Source organism: Papio anubis, chromosome 2, assembly GCF_008728515.1.
Source record: "Papio anubis isolate 15944 chromosome 2, Panubis1.0, whole genome shotgun sequence".
Taxonomy (NCBI): Eukaryota; Metazoa; Chordata; class Mammalia; order Primates; family Cercopithecidae; genus Papio; species Papio anubis.
The window spans coordinates 106,696,433-106,713,838 of record NC_044977.1 but is presented as its reverse complement, the minus strand read 5'-3'; the positions used below and the strand labels follow the sequence as shown (position 1 = coordinate 106,713,838).

Genomic DNA, 17,406 nt, shown 5'->3' with positions numbered 1-17,406 from the left:
GCCACCGCGCCCGGGGCCTACTTAGTCTTCATTCAATCCACTTACTAAACCACTACCTTGCAACTGGACGCTAAGATTATAGGGAGGAATCAGAACTGGATGCTGTCCTGCTCTCGAGATCAGTGTAGTAGACTCATTGACAGCAGTTGTGCTTCTCAAGAAACCCTGACTGGCCATGTTAAGGTCACTCTCCTCCAGGGATCCAGAGTCAGACCCACCCTCTTTCCCTAGGCCATTTCTGGGGACCAAAGCAATCCCTGCCTTCCACTCCTCCCGGACTGCAGAGCAGTCACCGATCCCACTTGGGTCCGGAGTCAGGGCCTTCAGGGGTCCTGGAACGCCGCCATCCCCGTGAATCTCCCCTTCCGTTTCTAGGGACCCGGGACCGGAGCGCCGCGGCCCAGCCAGTGGGCGGGACGTCAGTGGGGCCGGGTGGAAGCTCAGCCATCTGCCGCGAGGCCGGCGTCTCTCCGCTCTCCGCGGCGGCCGGGGGTGGGGCGCGCCGGGGCGGGGCCGCGCCGGGCCGGAGGAGGGGAGCGGGGGACGCAGCCCTGGGCCGGGAGGGCCGCGGCCACCGGAAGAGTCGCGGTCTCCAGTCCAGTCAGGAGAGTGAGGAGCGGAAGCGGCGGCCGCGGCGGCGGCGGGCGGCGCTGGGACCCGGGAGCGGCCGGAGAACAAGGGAGCTGACGCCGCGGGCAGCCGCCGAGCTGGGTTGACCCGCTGGGCCGCGCCGCCCGCCGCCGCCGTCTGGGAGGCTCGGCCCGGCCGCCCGAGCAGGCCGCGCGCGGGCCGTCGGGCCCGAGGCCGGAGCCATGGGCGAGACCAAGATCATCTACCACTTGGACGGGCAGGAGACGCCGTACCTTGTGAAGCTACCCCTGCCCGCCGAGCGCGTCACGTTGGCTGACTTTAAGGGCGTTTTGCAGCGACCCAGCTATAAGTTCTTCTTCAAGTCTATGGACGACGATTTCGGGTGAGGATGGCCCCCGCCCCGCCTCCGGGGGCCCCGGCCGCTCCGGCTTCTAAGGGACGACGCGGTCCGTTTCGACTTCCCTCGCCACACCAGCTCCTAGCCCCGCTCTGACTTCTAGGGGCGACTCGGCCCATTTGGGCCCCTTTGGTTCCAGCCCCTCTGGCAACTCCCGTTCACCTCTGAAGGGGGGATCTTGGCCTCCCTTGTTTAAGGGGACGTCCAACTCCCCACGAGCAGAGTTCCTGCCGGTGCGGTCGCCTTACCTCGTCAGAGACCAGTGGCCCACAGAGACAGACACACACCCCCTCCACCTAGTTTCAGAGCCCGAGTCCCCCATCCTCCTCCTGCCGAGGAGCCAGAGCCACCTTTTTCCGCACAGACTTGCGTTGTGTGACCCTCGTTCTTCGCCCCCTTCATCTTTTCAGCAGCACAGCTCCCAGCCATATTTGGAGTATGCTGCATCTGAGGGCTCTGCTGGGACTTTGAGCTGGGGGAGGGGTGTCGGGGGTGCTCGGGCGCCTGGCGGTGAGCGGGGTCTGCAGATCTGATGTTTATCTAGCTGCCTCCCCTCTCCTTTGTGGGCCGTTGGGGATGTTGTCACCGGAACAGAGAGCCTGACCCCTCAGTAGGCGTCCTCACTGACCCAGGTGCTGATCTTTCCTCCAATTTGGGTCTTTTTCCTCCAGATGGTGGCCAGTGGGGAGACGTTGGGAAGGGCCTGGGGCCTGGGTGGGAGGGCCAGAAAGAGTTTCTTGGTGTTCTCCATCTTCCCCTCGCTGGTGGGGTCTTCCCTTCCACCCAGCTGCAGAGATCCGGACAGGCAGAGTTTGGAAGCACTTCCCCTTTAAGAGGGGATGGAATGTTGGAGCCGGAAGGTTCTGAAGCAGCTGGCCTGGGAAGGGGGGGCCTGGCTGATCCCCTCGAACCCCCCCCAACTCCCAGGAGACTGGGGGAGGGGGAGGCGCCCCACACTTGCCTGCCGTCTCATTAACTGGGCGCTGGGCCTGGAGGCGGTGGGGAAGGCCCCTCCAGGCCTGAAGGCTGCCTCTCCAGCCCTAGCCTGAGGCCTGCACTGCTTTTTGGAGCTGAGGCCCTACAGCCAAGAGGAGTCTTTCTCCTCCCCGGTGTTCAGTTGTCGGGCTTCTCTCCCAAGCCTCTGGCCCACCTAGCACTAGGAAGCAAGCACCTTCTGTCTAATGCCTGGCATGTTTTGCTGTCACCTGAAACTCAGGGTTGGATGAGCCCGTGAAATCATGTGTGTGAGAGTGCTTTGTACAGTGGGCAGTGCTATGTAGATTCTAACTATTCTTGTTTCTGTTGTTGTTCCTGCCCTGGGGTGGGGTGCTTCTGCTGTGATAATGATTGTCTGCCTTCAGCCCAGAGACAGACACCTCTGATTGGAAGATTCTGAGGAGGGATGGATCTGGAAGGGGTCTGTGTGAGCGGGTGGATGCTTTGGCCTGGCAAGAGAAGAATAGGGTTAGAAGGGATCAAGCTACTGCCCCCACACAAGGAAAAGGGGAAGATCAACCAGAGTCCAGTGCCCTGGGGCCACCTCAGATCCAGATGCCTTGAGGGACTAGGATAGGCTGTCTCTCCACCCCCAACTTATCTCTAGACCCACTGGGCCTGGCCCCTGCCTCCTAAGCCTGGACAACTCTGGGCTGCTCTCCCAATCCCAAGGCTGCTGTTGAGCCAGGCCTAACTGCAGTTATAAGAGGGCCCCCATTACATCCAGTCACTGTTTACTTAATATTTTTCTTTAAATCCATTGTCAGTCCACTCATTCTTTTTCTTAGCTTGAACCAAGCAATAATATGAAACCATACATCTGACTTTTCTATTTCTTTCTAAAATATATTTAACATAAATATTTAACGATTGAACTAAGCAACGGTAATCTGTGTGCCACCTGAAGCCATCTTGCAAACATCAGTGGTACTTGAACCAAAATCAGAGTTGGACCATTTTAGCAGGGTTGAAAACAGTATTAAAAATGAAGTGGAGGACATACATTTTGTTTGTATCCCCAGAAGGATAAATGAGCAGGGGACCTGAGAGGGCTGTCTTGTCACAGAGGACTAATAGCTGAAGAGCATATATATATATTTCATTTATTTAACACACGCCTTTTATGCTTAGTGTGCCAGGGACTAATCCAAATGCTTTTCAAATCTTCACTCATTTAATCTTCAAAACAGCCTTATGAAATAGATAGCATAATAGTATCACTGGCGGAGGCCAGTGACCCTAACTGACAGAAGGGAAGATGGGTCAGAGGAGGAAGGCTGCTATCTCTTCAGTTTCTTCACTCCTGGCTCAGCCTTGGAGGTTCTGGTTGTGAGGCCTGAGGACCCCTCAAGTCCCATCTGGTCTCCAAAAGCATTTGTCAAGCTCAGGGTAGGCCCAGCCATCTTTTTAAATTTTTTTTCTTTTCTTTCTTTTTTTTTTTTTTTTTTTTTGAGGATTTTCTCTCTTGTCACCCAGGCTGGAGTGCAGTGGTGCGATCTCGGCTCACTGAAACCTTTGCCTCCCAGGTTCAAATGATTCTTCTGCCTCAGCCTCCCAAGTAGCTGGGATTACAGGCATGTGCCACCATGCCCAGCTAATTTTTGTATTTTTAGTAAAGATGGGGTTTTGCCATGTTGGCCAGGCTGGTCTCGAACTCCTGACCTCAGGCAATCCACCCACCTCAGCCTCCCAAAGTGCTGGGATTACAGGTGTGAGCCACTGCACACAGCCTGTCATCTTAAGTTATTTGAGAAATGGAGGAAAGATAAACATTTTCAGCATTGAGGGCATGGTGGATGGTTCATGGAAGTAAAGTACCTACTGCTAGTCTGGCCTTGAGCTGTGAGAGGGGGCAGCATGGCGACCAGGTCATTAACTGTGTGGTTCCCTGCTGCATGTCATACACTGTCCTCCCTCTGGGCCTTCCACTTATAGCACTCTTCTTCCCCTGTCTCCTCCAGATTCAAATTCTCCTGCCCTCTGGGTTGAGCTTTTCCATGAGAACTGTCATGGCACTCTTATCTCTTATTTTATCCCTTTTTGTTGTTGTTGTTGTTGTTGTTGAGATGGAGCCTGGCTTTGTCACGCAGGCTGCGGTACAGTGGTGTGACCTTGGCTCACTGCAACCTCTGCCTCCCGGGTTCAAACGATTCTCCTGCTTCAGCCTCACAAATAGCTGGGACTACTAGTGTGTGCCATGACACCCGGCTAATTTTTGTATTTTAAGTAGAGATGGGGTTTTGCTACGTTAGCCAGGCTGGTCATGAACTCTTGACCTCAAGTGATCCGCCCACCTTGGCCTCCCAAAGTGCTGGGATTACAGGCATGGGCCACCGAGCCTGGCTTATTTTATCTTTATATCCTGACATCTGTGTGGCACTGAGCAGATGTCTATCCAGTGAACACATGTGCTGCTCCTATGGCTCCAACCACTTCCTGGATTGCAGTATATTTCCGTGAACTGTCCACTGGACCAAGTCTCTCCGAGAACAAGGCAGGCTCTGGGTCTGATGTTTCATGAGATCCCTACAGTAGCAAGCTCAGGACCTAAAACCCACTGGGCCCTCAGCCAAAGCATTTTATTTTATTTTATTTTATCTTATTTTATTTTATTTTTTTTTTTTTTTTTAAGAGAGAGTCTTGCTCTGTCGCCCAGGCTGGAGTGCAGTGGCGCGATCTCGGCTCACTGCAAGCTCCGCCTCCCGGGTTCACGCCATTCTCCTGCCTCAGCCTCCTGAGTAGCTGGGACTACAGGCGCCTGCCACCGCGCCCGGCTAATTTTTTGTGTGTGTTTTTAGTAGAGACAGGGTTTCACCATGTTAGCGAGGATGGTCTCGATCTCCTGACTCGTGATCTGCTCACCTTGGCCTCCCAAAGTGCTGGGATTACAGGGCTGAGACACTGTGCCCAGCCAGCCAAAGCATTTTACTTGGATGAACAATGAATGATAAACAGATTTATTTGCTCTGCCCTTAAAAATGTATACGTAATTAGAAATAGTGTGTGGATCCTGCTAAAGATTGACAATATAACTAACTTTTATTGTATGCCTGAATCATACCAGGCATTTAAGGATCCCATTTGCCAGGACGAGACAAAGGCTTGGAGAAATTAAGAAACTTCTGTAAGAGGGCCAATAAGTGGTAGAATTGGAATTTGAGCCCTTATTTATTTGACTCCATTTGGGGTGTAAGTGTGTGTGTGTGAGTAAGTGCTATGTAACCCCCAGCCATTCAGCTCCATGGTGGGAGAGTGAGGCCTGTCTGAGGTTCCCCAAAGCTGCCAAAGATCAGCTGATTGTTTTGAGTCAGCAGAGCCTTGGTGGCCTGTCGATGACCCCCAGAAAGAGAGGAAATATGTAGTGTGGAGCTGTGTGGTGGGGCCTGCCAGGGGACCCGGGAGGTAGGGACTCAGCAGCAATTTTCCCACCCACAAGCAGACCCTTTCCAAAGCAGGCTGTGCCATGTGGTCCACATATTCCCTTTTCCTTTGAGCCCTGTGGGGCTGCCAACTTGTAGTATCCTGTGGCCAGCCTGACTGGTGGGTCTGAGCTACTTCTCTGTCCCTTCTTTCTAGCCTATGCTTTCTACACTTTCTGCCATGGTGGGCCTGAGTAGGATGATTTGGGCTGCTTTCCGAGGGTCACTGTGGTGTTGGGAATGATGGAGGAGCTAGAGCTGGATGGGAGTTGGGAGGGCAGGCTTGGCCTGTGAACTTGGCTGTGAGTCCAAAAATGTGAGCATCACAAGGAGCCAAGCACATTCCCGGCTCTGGGCAGAAACTGCTCTAAGAACAACGGGGGCTGGGCGCGCTGGCTCATGCCTGTAATCCCAGCACTTGGGGAGGCCGAGGTGAGTGGATCACCTGAGGTCAGGAGTTCAAGACCACCCTGGCCAACATGATGAAACCCTGTCTCTACTAAAAATGCAAAAATTAGTCGGGTGTGGTGGCGAGTGCCTGTAATCCCAGCTACTCAGGAGGCTGAGGCAGGAGAATCACTTGAACCCGGGAAGTGGAGGTTGCAATGGGCTGAGATTGTACCACTGGACCCCAGTCTGGGTGACAGAGTGAGACTCCGTCTCAAACAAACAAACAAACAAAAAACAAAGAACAAGTAGGGACTGAACTTCCCAACCTCCTCCTTGCTGTCTTCCCTCTCTGCTTAGAGCTCCCGGCATGTGTCATCTGACCCCTGGTCATGTCTTCCCATCTCTGTACTCCTGGCATATTTGACAGTCTGAGGGTCCTCAAACTTTCCCACTCCCCTTCCCAGCCCCAACTGTAGTTACTGCCTGACTTCTTGCCTCACCACATTCCCCAGGCCACACTACATGCCCCATGACCACATTCCACACCCTTCATGCCTCACATCATTGTCCTCCAGCACCCACTCGCCACATAGACCCACATTACCTCTGTTATTATATAGGAAAGAATGTGAAATACAATGGAAGGAGTATGGATTTTGGAGTCAGACAAGCCTGGGGTGAAATTCCAGCTCTGACATCTACTAGTCCTGTGACCTTGGACAAGTTACTGAATGTATCTCAGTTTCCTTATTCATGAAATGAAGATCATATTGTCTGCCCACTGAGGCTGATGTGAAGATTATAGGTTCTAACTATAGGAAGATAAGGTGGTGTAATAGGTAAGAATGCAGACGTTAGAGTCAGGCTGACCAGGATTCAAATTCCAGCATGAGTTTAGGAGAATTACTGAACCTATTGAACCTAGTTTCCCCAGTGTACCTGCGTTATAGCGTTGTTGTAGTAAATGAAATTATATAAGTAAAGTGTTTAGCATAGTGCTTGGCCCATAATACTCATTTATGCTCAATAAATGACAGCAAATTTTTTTTTTTTTTTTTTTTTTGAGACAGGGTCTTGCTCTGTCGCCCAGGCTGGAGTGCAGTGGCACAATCATAGCTCACTGCAGCCTCGAACTCCTAGGCTGAAGCGATCATCCCACGTCACCCTTCCAAGTAGCTGGGACCACAGGCACACACCACCATGCTTGGCTAATTTTTGTATTTGTTTTGTTTTGTAGAGACGGTGCCTCGCTATGTTGACCAGGCAGGTCTCAAAACTCCTGGCCTCAAGCGATCCTCCTGCCTCAGCCTCCCAAAGTTCTGAGATTACCAGCGTAAGAAAGAGCAATTGTTACTGTTAATTATCATAATGGCATGTGGAAAATGTTCAGTAAATGCCTTCTTCCTTTCTCTTTTCTTTTTTTTTTTTTTTTTTCTTGTTTTGAGACAGAGTCTCACTCTGTTGCCCAGGCTGGAACACAGTGGTGCAATCTCAGCTCACTGCAACCTCCACCTGCCAGGTTCAAGCGATTCACCTGCCTTACCTCCCGAGTAGCTGGGATTACAGGTGCACACCACCAGCCCAGCTAATTTTTCTATTTTTAGTAGAGATGGGGTTTTGCCAAGTTGGCCAGGCTGGTCTCAAACTCCACTTAAGGGTGATCCGCCTGCCTCGGTCTCTCAAAGTGCTAGTATTACCGGCATGAGCTATCACGCCCGGCCTCCCCTTTTCTTTTCTTTTCTTTTTGTTTTTTTTTTTTGAGATGGAGCCTCACTCTGTCGCCCAGGCTGGAGTGCAGTGGCGGGATCTGGGCTCACTGCAAGCTCCGCCTCCCGGGTTTACACCATTCTCCTGCCTCAGCCTCCCAAGTAGCTGGGACTCAGCCTCCCGAGTAGCCTGCCACCTCACCCGGCTAGTTTTTTGTATTTTTTAGTAGAGACGAGGTTTCACCATGTTAGCCAGGATGGTCTCGATCTCCTGACCTCGTGATCTGCCCGTCTCAGCCTCCCAAAGTGCTGGGATTACAGGCTTGAGCCACCGCGCCCGGCTTCCCCTTCTCTTTTCTAATTTTCTTAAATTCTTTGTCCACACCTCCCACAACAATGTTAGGATTCCCACTTAAGAAAGGAAGGACAGTTATAATTGTATGCTTTTTTCCAATTGGGGTCAGAGGAAAAGAGAAAGTCTAGCCCAGGAGAGTCATGTTGGGGATGGGTAGAGCACTCTGGAGATTTTAGGGCGTAGCATGGGGGACAGTGATGTGTCAGTTGTAATTGGCAATCACCTGATGACTGAGAGGATGCCCCAGGAAGGCATCTGGCCTAGGCAGGGCTGGTATCTTCCTGGTGGTGCTAAAGAGCTGTTCCTGGGTCTCGCCAACCTTTGCTTTCATTTGAACAGTCTTGTGCTGGTGGTTTGATTCCCAGTTTAGGATAGAGGAGCACCTGAGAGTTGGGATTTGAGGATCCTCCATTTCCATCCTAGAAGGTTCTCTGTGACCATCCCCTTTTCTCTGCAGAGTGGTGAAGGAGGAGATCTCGGATGACAATGCCAAGCTACCATGCTTCAATGGCCGGGTGGTGTCCTGGGTAAGGAGCCCTCAGCCTTCCATCCACCTGCATCCCTGTGCTGGGCTGGACGAGGGAAAGGCATCACTGAGATTGTAGCTGGTGGTTTTAAGCTTCAGTATCTGAATCTTTCTTTAGTTTTCTAAATGAACTGCTTCTCACCTCAGATTCTGTAACCTTGATGAAAAGTGAGAAATTGGTGGGAAGGGGGAAGAGGGAGAGATAGAAACACACAGTGGAGATAGCAACGTTTCTTATGCCTTTCAGACACTTGCCTCAGGTTTCCTTCTGCCACCTGCTCATCTCTGCCTTAGACCACTGAGCCTTGTTCTTTGTCCCCACTCCACTTCACCACCCCATGCCTTCCAGCCACCCCATCAATAGCAGGAAGTGGCAGAGGGGCCACTGTTCATCTCAGCCATCCTTGCACAGCCCTGTCTTTTCTCCCTCAATATTTCCTGCTTCCTTCCTCTTACGCCTTCATGCTTGCCGGAAGCCAACAATCCCCTTCTCCTTGGTGCTCCTCTAACATACTACTCACTCAGTTTCTCCCCTTCAGCTGGTGTCAGCTGAGGGCTCACACCCGGACCCAGCCCCCTTCTGTGCTGACAACCCATCGGAGCTGCCACCACCTATGGAGCGCACGGGAGGCATCGGGGACTCCCGACCCCCGTCCTTCCAGTGAGTGTGACCTGAGGGTGGGGAGGGCAGCATCAGCTCAGCCCAGGGCTGGGGGAGGGAGCCCCCAGCCTGGCCCCTCCCCCATCAAGTCTCTTCCCTGCAGCCCTCATGCTGGTGGGGGCAGCCAGGAGAACCTGGACAATGACACAGAGACAGACTCCTTGGTGTCTGCCCAGCGAGAGCGGCCACGCCGGAGGGATGGCCCAGAGCATGGTATATCTTCCTGAACATGGACACCGTCTGTACCTCACACCCTCCCCACAGTTTCCACCCAGCTACCCACCTCCTTGCCCTACTTCCTGAGCTCAGGATGTGCCTGGCCCCGGTGCAGCCCCTGGCTTACCTCTCTCCCTCCACTCCTGCACTGGGCACTGTGTAAACCCAACTGCTTCCATCCCCTGCAGCAGCTCGGCTAAATGGAACTGCAAAGGGGGAGCGGCGGCGAGAACCAGGGGGTTATGATAGCTCATCCACCCTTATGAGCAGCGAGCTGGAGACCACCAGCTTCTTTGACTCAGATGAGGATGATTCCACCAGCAGGTGGGGCTTGAGTTTCATGGGGATTGTGGGGCAGGTGACCCTGGAGGAGCCCTAAACCCTGAGGAGGCAGGGCCCTGGGAGGCTTACGGGCTTTGTGTTGGGGACCCAGGCCCTGCAGTGCCTCTCATGGGGGCAGGGCTGGGCCAGCCTGGTGGGGAACGACTGTGGGCCCCACAGGTTCAGCAGCTCCACAGAACAGAGCAGCGCCTCACGCCTGATGAGAAGACACAAGCGGCGGCGGCGGAAGCAGAAGGTTTCTCGGATTGAGCGGGTATGGGGTCTGGGAGGCTAGGGATGGGTGGAGGTAGATTGTAAGCCCTTCCTAGGCAGGGCCAAGGCTTGTTCTTCCTTAGATCCCATCCCCTTAGTGCAGTGTTTAGAACCTTGGGGCAGGGGGCAACACCGAGGACTCACCTTGAGGAGGAGCCAGGTGGGAGTGAATTCCTGCCACCCCTGCCTACTGCTCAGGGCCTCTGTCTATTTCAGTCCTCGTCCTTCAGCAGCATCACGGACTCCACTATGTCACTCAACATCATCACGGTTACTCTCAACATGGGTGAGTCTGAGGAAACAGCACTCTAAAGCACCTGCTATGTGCCAGACACTGGGCAGACTTGAGGAGCTCAGAGAGGCACAGAATATGTTCCCTGCCCTCAGGGAGCTCTCTTTCATAAATATCAGCTGATACATAAACTGATCATTTTAGTGTCTCACCATCAGGGCTATGACAGAGATAAGCACAGAGAGTTGTGGAAGCAGAAAATGGCATCAGGGAAGGATTCCTGGAGGAAGTAATTTCTGAGTGCCCACTCCTTCACATCTCTTAGCCATTGCATCCTTTCTCTCTGATTTCTGCCCTAGGTACTCTCTTTACGAGGCAGCTGGATATAGTAAAAGGAGCCCAACTTTGGGATTTAAATCTGAGTTTGATTCCTGGCTCTGCCAGTTACTGGCTTAGGAAAGTCATCTTCTAGGTTCACTAGACCTCAGTTGCCTGCTGTGTAAAATGGGACTGAGTCCCTACCTTACAGCCAGCAAGGATTCCATGGAAGCATGTTGAGCATGCTGAGTGCAGTGCCTGATTCAGGATCAGTAAATGTCAGTTCAGTTCCTGTCCCTTTCCATTTTCTAATGGGCTGGGAATGCGGGTAGGAACCTTGCTCCCCCTTAAGGTCTTAAATTGCTCTCTATAGAAAAATATAACTTCTTGGGCATCTCCATTGTGGGCCAAAGCAACGAGCGTGGTGACGGCGGCATCTACATTGGCTCTATCATGAAGGGTGGGGCCGTGGCTGCTGATGGACGCATCGAGCCAGGAGATATGCTGTTACAGGTATCAGTGCCCATCCTAGGCGGTGGTGTGGATAGAGAGCCGGGAGGTGTCCTACCATCTGCACCCTGCTCATTCAGAGGCCCTTTCTTGGTTGAGGGAAGACTCCCTGACCTACCAACTTGAGTTCCCCTTTCATCCTCCCCAACACAGCTATTTATCCCACTCCTGGTCCTTTCCCAGGTAAACGAGATCAACTTTGAGAACATGAGTAATGACGATGCAGTCCGGGTACTGCGGGAGATTGTGCACAAACCGGGGTATGGATGGAATGGGGCACTGGGCAAGGGGCTTGGTCTGGCCTGTACACATCCTGCCTTCACAGGACACCCTTGTTTTCAGGCCCATCACCCTGACTGTAGCCAAGTGCTGGGACCCAAGTCCACGTGGTTGCTTCACATTGCCCAGGAGTAAGTGGATGGGAGACTCAGTCCTAAAGCTGGTGCTTACATACATGAGCACTGTCTCTCCTTTCTTCTCTCACCCAGAGCCCCCACATCTATCCTGTTGGGCCCAGCAGTGGGCAGGGTGGGTAGCCCATGACTCCTCATCCTCCCTGCAGGTGAGCCCATCCGGCCCATTGACCCTGCGGCCTGGGTTTCCCACACTGCAGCCATGACCGGCACCTTCCCTGCATACGGCATGAGCCCCTCCCTGAGCACCATCACCTCCACCAGCTCCTCCATCACCAGTTCCATCCCTGACACAGAGCGTGAGTGTCCAACCCTGTGTCCTGGGCCCAGCAGACAGGGCCAGGTGGGAGGACTGATGAGGGTCCATGTGGAGACTCTTGCTTGAGCATCAGAGAGGGCCGGAGATGGGGCTCGGCTCATTCTAGCAACCCCACACTGCAACTCCCCCACAGCGGGCACTCCAACCCTCACTAAACAGTGTTTGCTTCTGAACCTGTATGAGCACCCAGGGCGCCTCAGTTTCCTCTTATAAAATAGGACTCACGAAATAAACTACCAGGTTCCCGTGGGTTTAATGAGAGGATCTAAGTGAAGCACCACTGCGATGTGTGGTGTAAAGTAAGCATTCAGTAAACGGCAGCCATTTCGATTATCATCACATGTATATCGCACACTGTGCCAAGCACCTGCATTTATATTATTTAATCCTTTCTTCAAATAGCCTTGTAAAGTAGATATGAAAATCCCCATTTTTTATAGAAGGGGAAACTGAGAGTTCAAGAAATCACTAATTTTCTCAGCATTGGTCCCATAATTACTAGGAGGTAGAGCTAGAATGCAAACTCTTGTTTACCAAACTCCAAAGCCCCTTTCTGCCTCACCATTCTGCCTCCCACCCCCAGGCCTAGACGACTTCCACTTGTCCATCCACAGTGACATGGCTGCCATCGTAAAAGCCATGGCCTCCCCTGAATCAGGGTTGGAGGTCCGTGACCGCATGTGGCTCAAGATTACCATCCCTAATGCTTTCATCGGTGAGAGAGCCCCATGGTGGGATGCAGGGTGGGTGGGGAGTGATGGGGCAGGGCAGGCCGGAGGGCCCAGGACTTCCCTTGGACCCTTCCTTTGAGCTGGAGCCAGCCCCAGCCTCATAGCTTCTGTGAGACCAGATGAGTCCAAGTCAGATGGGCCTCCCCATCAACTGGCAGCCTTGCCCCCAGGCTCAGATGTAGTGGACTGGCTGTACCACAATGTGGAAGGCTTCACGGACCGGAGGGAGGCCCGCAAGTATGCTAGCAACCTGCTGAAAGCTGGCTTCATCCGCCATACTGTCAACAAGATCACCTTCTCCGAGCAGTGCTACTACATCTTCGGCGACCTCTGCGGCAGTATGTGCCTCCCTCATCTTCTTGCCCTGTCTCCTGGCTGTGAGTGGGGAGGTAGCCAGGGAGGTGGCAGCAGACTCTGGGGAACCCAAACTGGGGGACAGCAGAGCCAGGGGCCCAACTCAAGGCCTGAGAGTTCTGTGGTGGAAGAAGAGTCCAATCTAGCCTCTTCACCTGGCCCACATCTCCCTCTTGGGCCTGGCATTTTCTAAGTGCCTGCTCTGCCTGGTACCATGCTGACTGTTCCTAAAGCATCATCTTACTCAATCCTCACAACCTCCCAGAGGCCCAGCTCAGCAGGATACTGCCAGAACAGGCCTTTTCCTTCTCACTGGTCTCTGCTAGGGGTGTTGCAGGCTTAAAGGGAAGAACTGGAGGCCTAGGTAGCCCCAAGGAGCACACAGTCATTCCCTCTAAACAACAGCCTGGAGGCTCACGTCGCCACCAGCTCTGGGCAACAGCTGACACAGACCACTGCTTTCCTCCACCACCACTCCCCATGCTGGCTGCTGGCCTCTTGACAGGTTGATGGCTTGGCTGCAGGCTCCACAGGCAGCCTCAGAGCCCTGTGTCCTGACTTCTCTCCTGGAAGGTTGGGCTGGCTCTCCTTAGGGCTGGAGGAATGTCTCATCTTAATAGGGCGGGTGGCCTCAAGGGCAGTCGTAGCTCTCTTGAGGCTCTGGGACCTGGTACCGATAGTGTGTGAGCAGAGGGTGTCCCAGGCAGGTATTCAGTTCTGGTGGCCCCTTATACTCTCTTCAAGGTAGTTCCAACAATGGTGGGAGCAGCCTTGCCCTTAAGGAATGTATAATTTCCCTGGGGGCGCCAGGGTCCGTGAGATGAGTTGTTGGAGTGAGACAGAGCTATGAAGAGCCAGGCCTGGCCGGGAACGGGGTGGAGAGCACTGGGGGAGGCACCTAAGTTGTTCTTTGCTTCTGGCCCCTTCCAACCTACTCCAGCAGCACCAGGAAAGTGTAATCAGGGCCAAGTACCTTCTATATAGGGAATCTCTGGCAGGCCCTGCACTCATTCTAGGCTTTTAGTGGGTATTTAGTTCTAGGTGGGTAAAACTTTACCTAAATTTCCCAAACTGCTCCTTGCTCCTAAAGAATGACCTCATCTGAGAAGGCAAGGAGAAACTAAGCTACTCTTAGCTTCTGTTCTGATTAGTTTAGGCTGAGCTGAAGGTAGTGTTCACTATTGTGCTTCATGAACTTCAGGTGCGACATACCTGGTGACTGTCTGGTATTTCAGCCTTCCAAATTCTCCAACCTTGCACCGGCTGAGTGAACAGAAGAGAAAATGGCCACATAAGAGTTTTGCAGGCCGGGCTTACGCCTGTAATCCCAGCCCTTTGGGAGGCCGAGGTGGGAGATCACCTGAGGTTAGGAGTTGGAGACCAGCCTGGCCAACATGGTGAAACCCTGTCTCTACTAAAAATAATAATAAAAAAATTAGCCAGGCGTGGTGGTGTGACCCTGTCAGGAGGCTGAGGCAGGAGAATCACTTGAACCAGGCGGGAGGAGGTTGCAGTGAGCTGAAACTGCACCACTGCACTCCAGCCTTGGCTATAGAATGAGACTCTGTCTCAAAGAGTTTTGCCGCTTCTAGCCCACTGAGGCCAGCAGAGAAAGTGCAAAAGCTTGGCAAGGGCCTTAAAGGGATTGGGAGGTGCAGCTTTGGCTAAGAATGACGACTCGAGGCCTTCCTGAGGCGGGTCTCCCTGGAGCTGGCTCTGGTGGTGGCAAAGCGGGTCTGCAGAAGGGGCAGCTGTCTGGTCTGTGCCTCCTCTCATTCTAGCCAGAAACTACCACGGTCTCTGTCATCCAGAGCCCACCTGACCTAGGCTAGGGACCTCTCTCCGGAAAGACCTAGCTCCATCCGGCCCTTCCCTCCACAGACATGGCCAACCTGTCTCTCCACGATCACGATGGCTCCAGTGGCGCCTCTGACCAGGACACACTGGCCCCTTTGCCGCACCCGGGGGCCGCCCCTTGGCCTATGGCTTTCCCGTACCAGTACCCGCCACCCCCGCACCCCTACAACCCGCACCCAGGCTTCCCGGAGCTGGGCTACAGCTACGGCGGGGGCAGCGCCAGCAGTCAGCACAGCGAAGGTAAGGTAGAGGGGCCGCGGAGGAAGGCTATAGGTGGGCCTCAGGCTTCCCCCGCCCACTCAGCTTGCCCCGCGCTGGCCCTGTTTGCCTCCTACAGGCAGTCGGAGCAGTGGCTCCAACCGTAGTGGCAGCGATCGGAGGAAGGAGAAGGACCCGAAGGCCGGGGACTCCAAGTCGGGGGGCAGCGGCAGTGAATCAGACCACACGACACGCAGCAGCCTGAGGGGGCCGCGGGAGCGGGCGCCCAGCGAGCGCTCAGGCCCGGCGGCCAGCGAGCACAGCCACCGCAGCCACCATTCACTGGCCAGCAGCCTTCGCAGCCACCACACACACCCGAGCTACGGTCCTCCCGGAGTGCCCCCTCTCTACGGCCCCCCTATGCTGATGATGCCCCCGCCGCCCGCGGCCATGGGGCCCCCAGGAGCCCCTCCGGGCCGCGACCTGGCCTCAGTGCCCCCGGAACTGACCGCCAGCAGACAGTCCTTCCGCATGGCCATGGGAAACCCCAGTGAGTTCTTTGTGGATGTGATGTGAGCAGGGCCCCTCCCTCACCTCCATTCCGCTCCCACCCCAGCCGGCTGCGTTCCTCTCTCCATCCGTCCGTCTTTTTTACTTTGTCTGGTACCTGAAAGGGAAATAAACGGAACTAAATCCAGGTGCGCTAACTGCTCGCAGGGTGCTGCGAGGGTGGGGTGCACCTACCGATTGGCTCTGCAGCCCCCTAACCTGCCTCTGGCCCCACTTCCTTTCCTCTGCCCACTAACCGCTGCATAGGACTTCTCAGGACCCTTTTTGTCCCTGGGACCAGACTTGGTGCTGCCCCTTACTCCCCTCTGCAAACCCCCTTTTGGGAGTTGACCCCAGCAATGTCCTTGGTGGCATGCTCACTCCCTCATTCTCTCCTTTCTCCTTTAGCTCCCTTTCACCATTCATTCAGCTACATAATCCCTCTATTAACCCCACCCTATCAGGCACGTGTGCAAACCTCTTGACTTTACCCCACATTACTGACACCAAAATGTATTTGCTTCATCTGCCCCTACTAACTGTCCCCCTGCCTGCTGCCTCAGCCCTGCAACCTAAAGCTGTAGTTGCCTCCAGTAGCCATCCATGCCATCCCTGCCTGTGCCCAGGATCAGAGGCCCAGAAGGCTCCCTCAGTTGCCTGAGGGGCTAGTGCCTTCCAGGGAGCATCTCTGCTCTACCCCTGCCCCATGCCTGCCCTGCGTGCTGGTTCCTTCAGACCCCTAACCCTACTAACCATCAGGCTCTTCTCACCTCCAGGCCTGAAACATTTCTTTTCTTTCTTTTTTCCTCCCCCAATTTTCCCTGGGCCTGGAGCAGCCAAGAATTTCGGGCTGTTTGACTTTCTGTGAGCCCCCAGCGAGGGGAGGCCCAACCTCCGAGGAGACCAGGAACCCTGCTTCAGCAGCCCCTCAGGGCTTCCCAAGGATGTCCAACCCCCACACCCACACGTTAACATAATGGGTCACTAGGCTTCTGGGGAGGGCCCAGCTTCACCCATGCATGAGAGACTCTCCTCCTTTCCAGAGAGAATCAGACTGTACCACATGTGGCAGCCTGCGAGGGGGTGGGGTGTGAGTTGGGGGGGTGCCTTTTTAGCTCTTTATCTTTCTCATGTATGCATACATGCACAGAGACGCAAGCACAGGTGCCTATGCAAGTTCACTAAAGCCTCAGGGCTGGTCCCTGCAGGAAGGGCTGGACCCTCTCAATTCTCTCCTAGGTTGTGGGGCTGGTCCCCTGACACCCTTCTCCCCATCCTGTTAGCCCTCAAACCTCGCACACATGTCCCCGGCATTTTCTCACCTGGATAAAGCCTGTAAGCTGGGTCTCAGGCTGGGCTCAGCAGAGGACTCGCCCTGCGACTGACAGACCATTCCCACCCCCACACACAACCTCTTCTGTTTTCACATTCACCATGACACCCCAGAGCAAGGACACAGGAGCCCACAAGCCAGTTGAGGTTGGGCAAGGAGACTACCAGGACTTCCAGACAGAGTACCGGGTTTTATTTTTCACCTTATTCTCCACTTTAAACAAATCATGACTTTCTCTTTAAGCCTCTGCTATAAATTCTCCTGGCTGTCCTGGGCTTCCATATTTTGGGGGCTGGGGTGTCAAAAGTGAGATGAAGTCCTTAGCTCCAGGTTTTGGGATAAACCAAGGTAGGGACATTTTGGCATTTATTTCAATTAACAGTACTTCCTTGGACGGTTGCGGTGGCTCACGTCTGTAATCCCAGCACTTTGGGAAGCTGAGGCAGGTGGATCACTTGAGGTCAGGAGTTTGAGACCAGCCTGGCCAACATAGCGAAACCCCATCTCGACTAAAAATACAAAAATTAGATGGGTGTTTTGGCACCTGCCTGTAATCTCAGCTACTCAGGAGGCTGAGGCACAAGAATCGCTTGAATCCAGGAAGCAAGTGGAGGTTGCAGTGAATTGAGATCACACTCCAGCCTGGGTGACAGAGTGAGATTCTGTATCAAAAGCAAACAAAAACAATACTTCCTGGGATTTTGGTGCACAGGGAGCTTTGTTGGAAGTGTGACTCAGTCT

The 17,406-nt window shown here is 53.9% G+C and overlaps 1 protein-coding gene across 7 annotated transcripts; it reads left to right on the top strand.

Annotated features, from left to right (window-relative positions):
* Window positions 1-509: 509 nt before the first annotated feature.
* On the top strand, window positions 510-16,651 carry DVL3 (dishevelled segment polarity protein 3). 7 transcript variants are annotated; one of them, XM_009201262.3, is made up of 16 exons: window positions 510-973; window positions 8,312-8,381; window positions 8,920-9,041; window positions 9,145-9,254; window positions 9,449-9,581; window positions 9,759-9,852; window positions 10,068-10,137; window positions 10,775-10,914; window positions 11,095-11,171; window positions 11,254-11,321; window positions 11,474-11,623; window positions 12,227-12,358; window positions 12,545-12,712; window positions 14,610-14,825; window positions 14,923-15,333; window positions 16,169-16,651. In XM_009201262.3, exons 1-16 carry the CDS (start codon window positions 813-815, stop codon window positions 16,198-16,200), a joined length of 2,154 nt encoding a protein of 717 aa, XP_009199526.1. In that variant the 5' UTR covers window positions 510-812; the 3' UTR covers window positions 16,201-16,651. The 7 variants fall into 7 exon arrangements, with proteins under 7 accessions (XP_009199526.1, XP_031519381.1, XP_009199525.1 ...); XM_031663521.1 differs by having other exon boundaries at window positions 12,545-12,751; XM_009201261.3 differs by having other exon boundaries at window positions 9,446-9,581.
* Window positions 16,652-17,406: the final 755 nt, after the last annotated feature.

Coding starts and splice junctions, on each gene's coding strand:
- DVL3 (XM_031663520.1), top strand. CDS start 813: ATGGGCGAGACCAAGATCATCTACCACTTGGACGGGCAGGAGACGCCG. Junction 10,138..10,774: donor CACGGTTACTCTCAACATGG/GTGAGTCTGAGG, acceptor TGCTCTCTATAG/AAAAATATAACTTCTTGGGC. Junction 11,624..12,226: donor TTCCATCCCTGACACAGAGC/GTGAGTGTCCAA, acceptor TCCCACCCCCAG/GCCTAGACGACTTCCACTTG.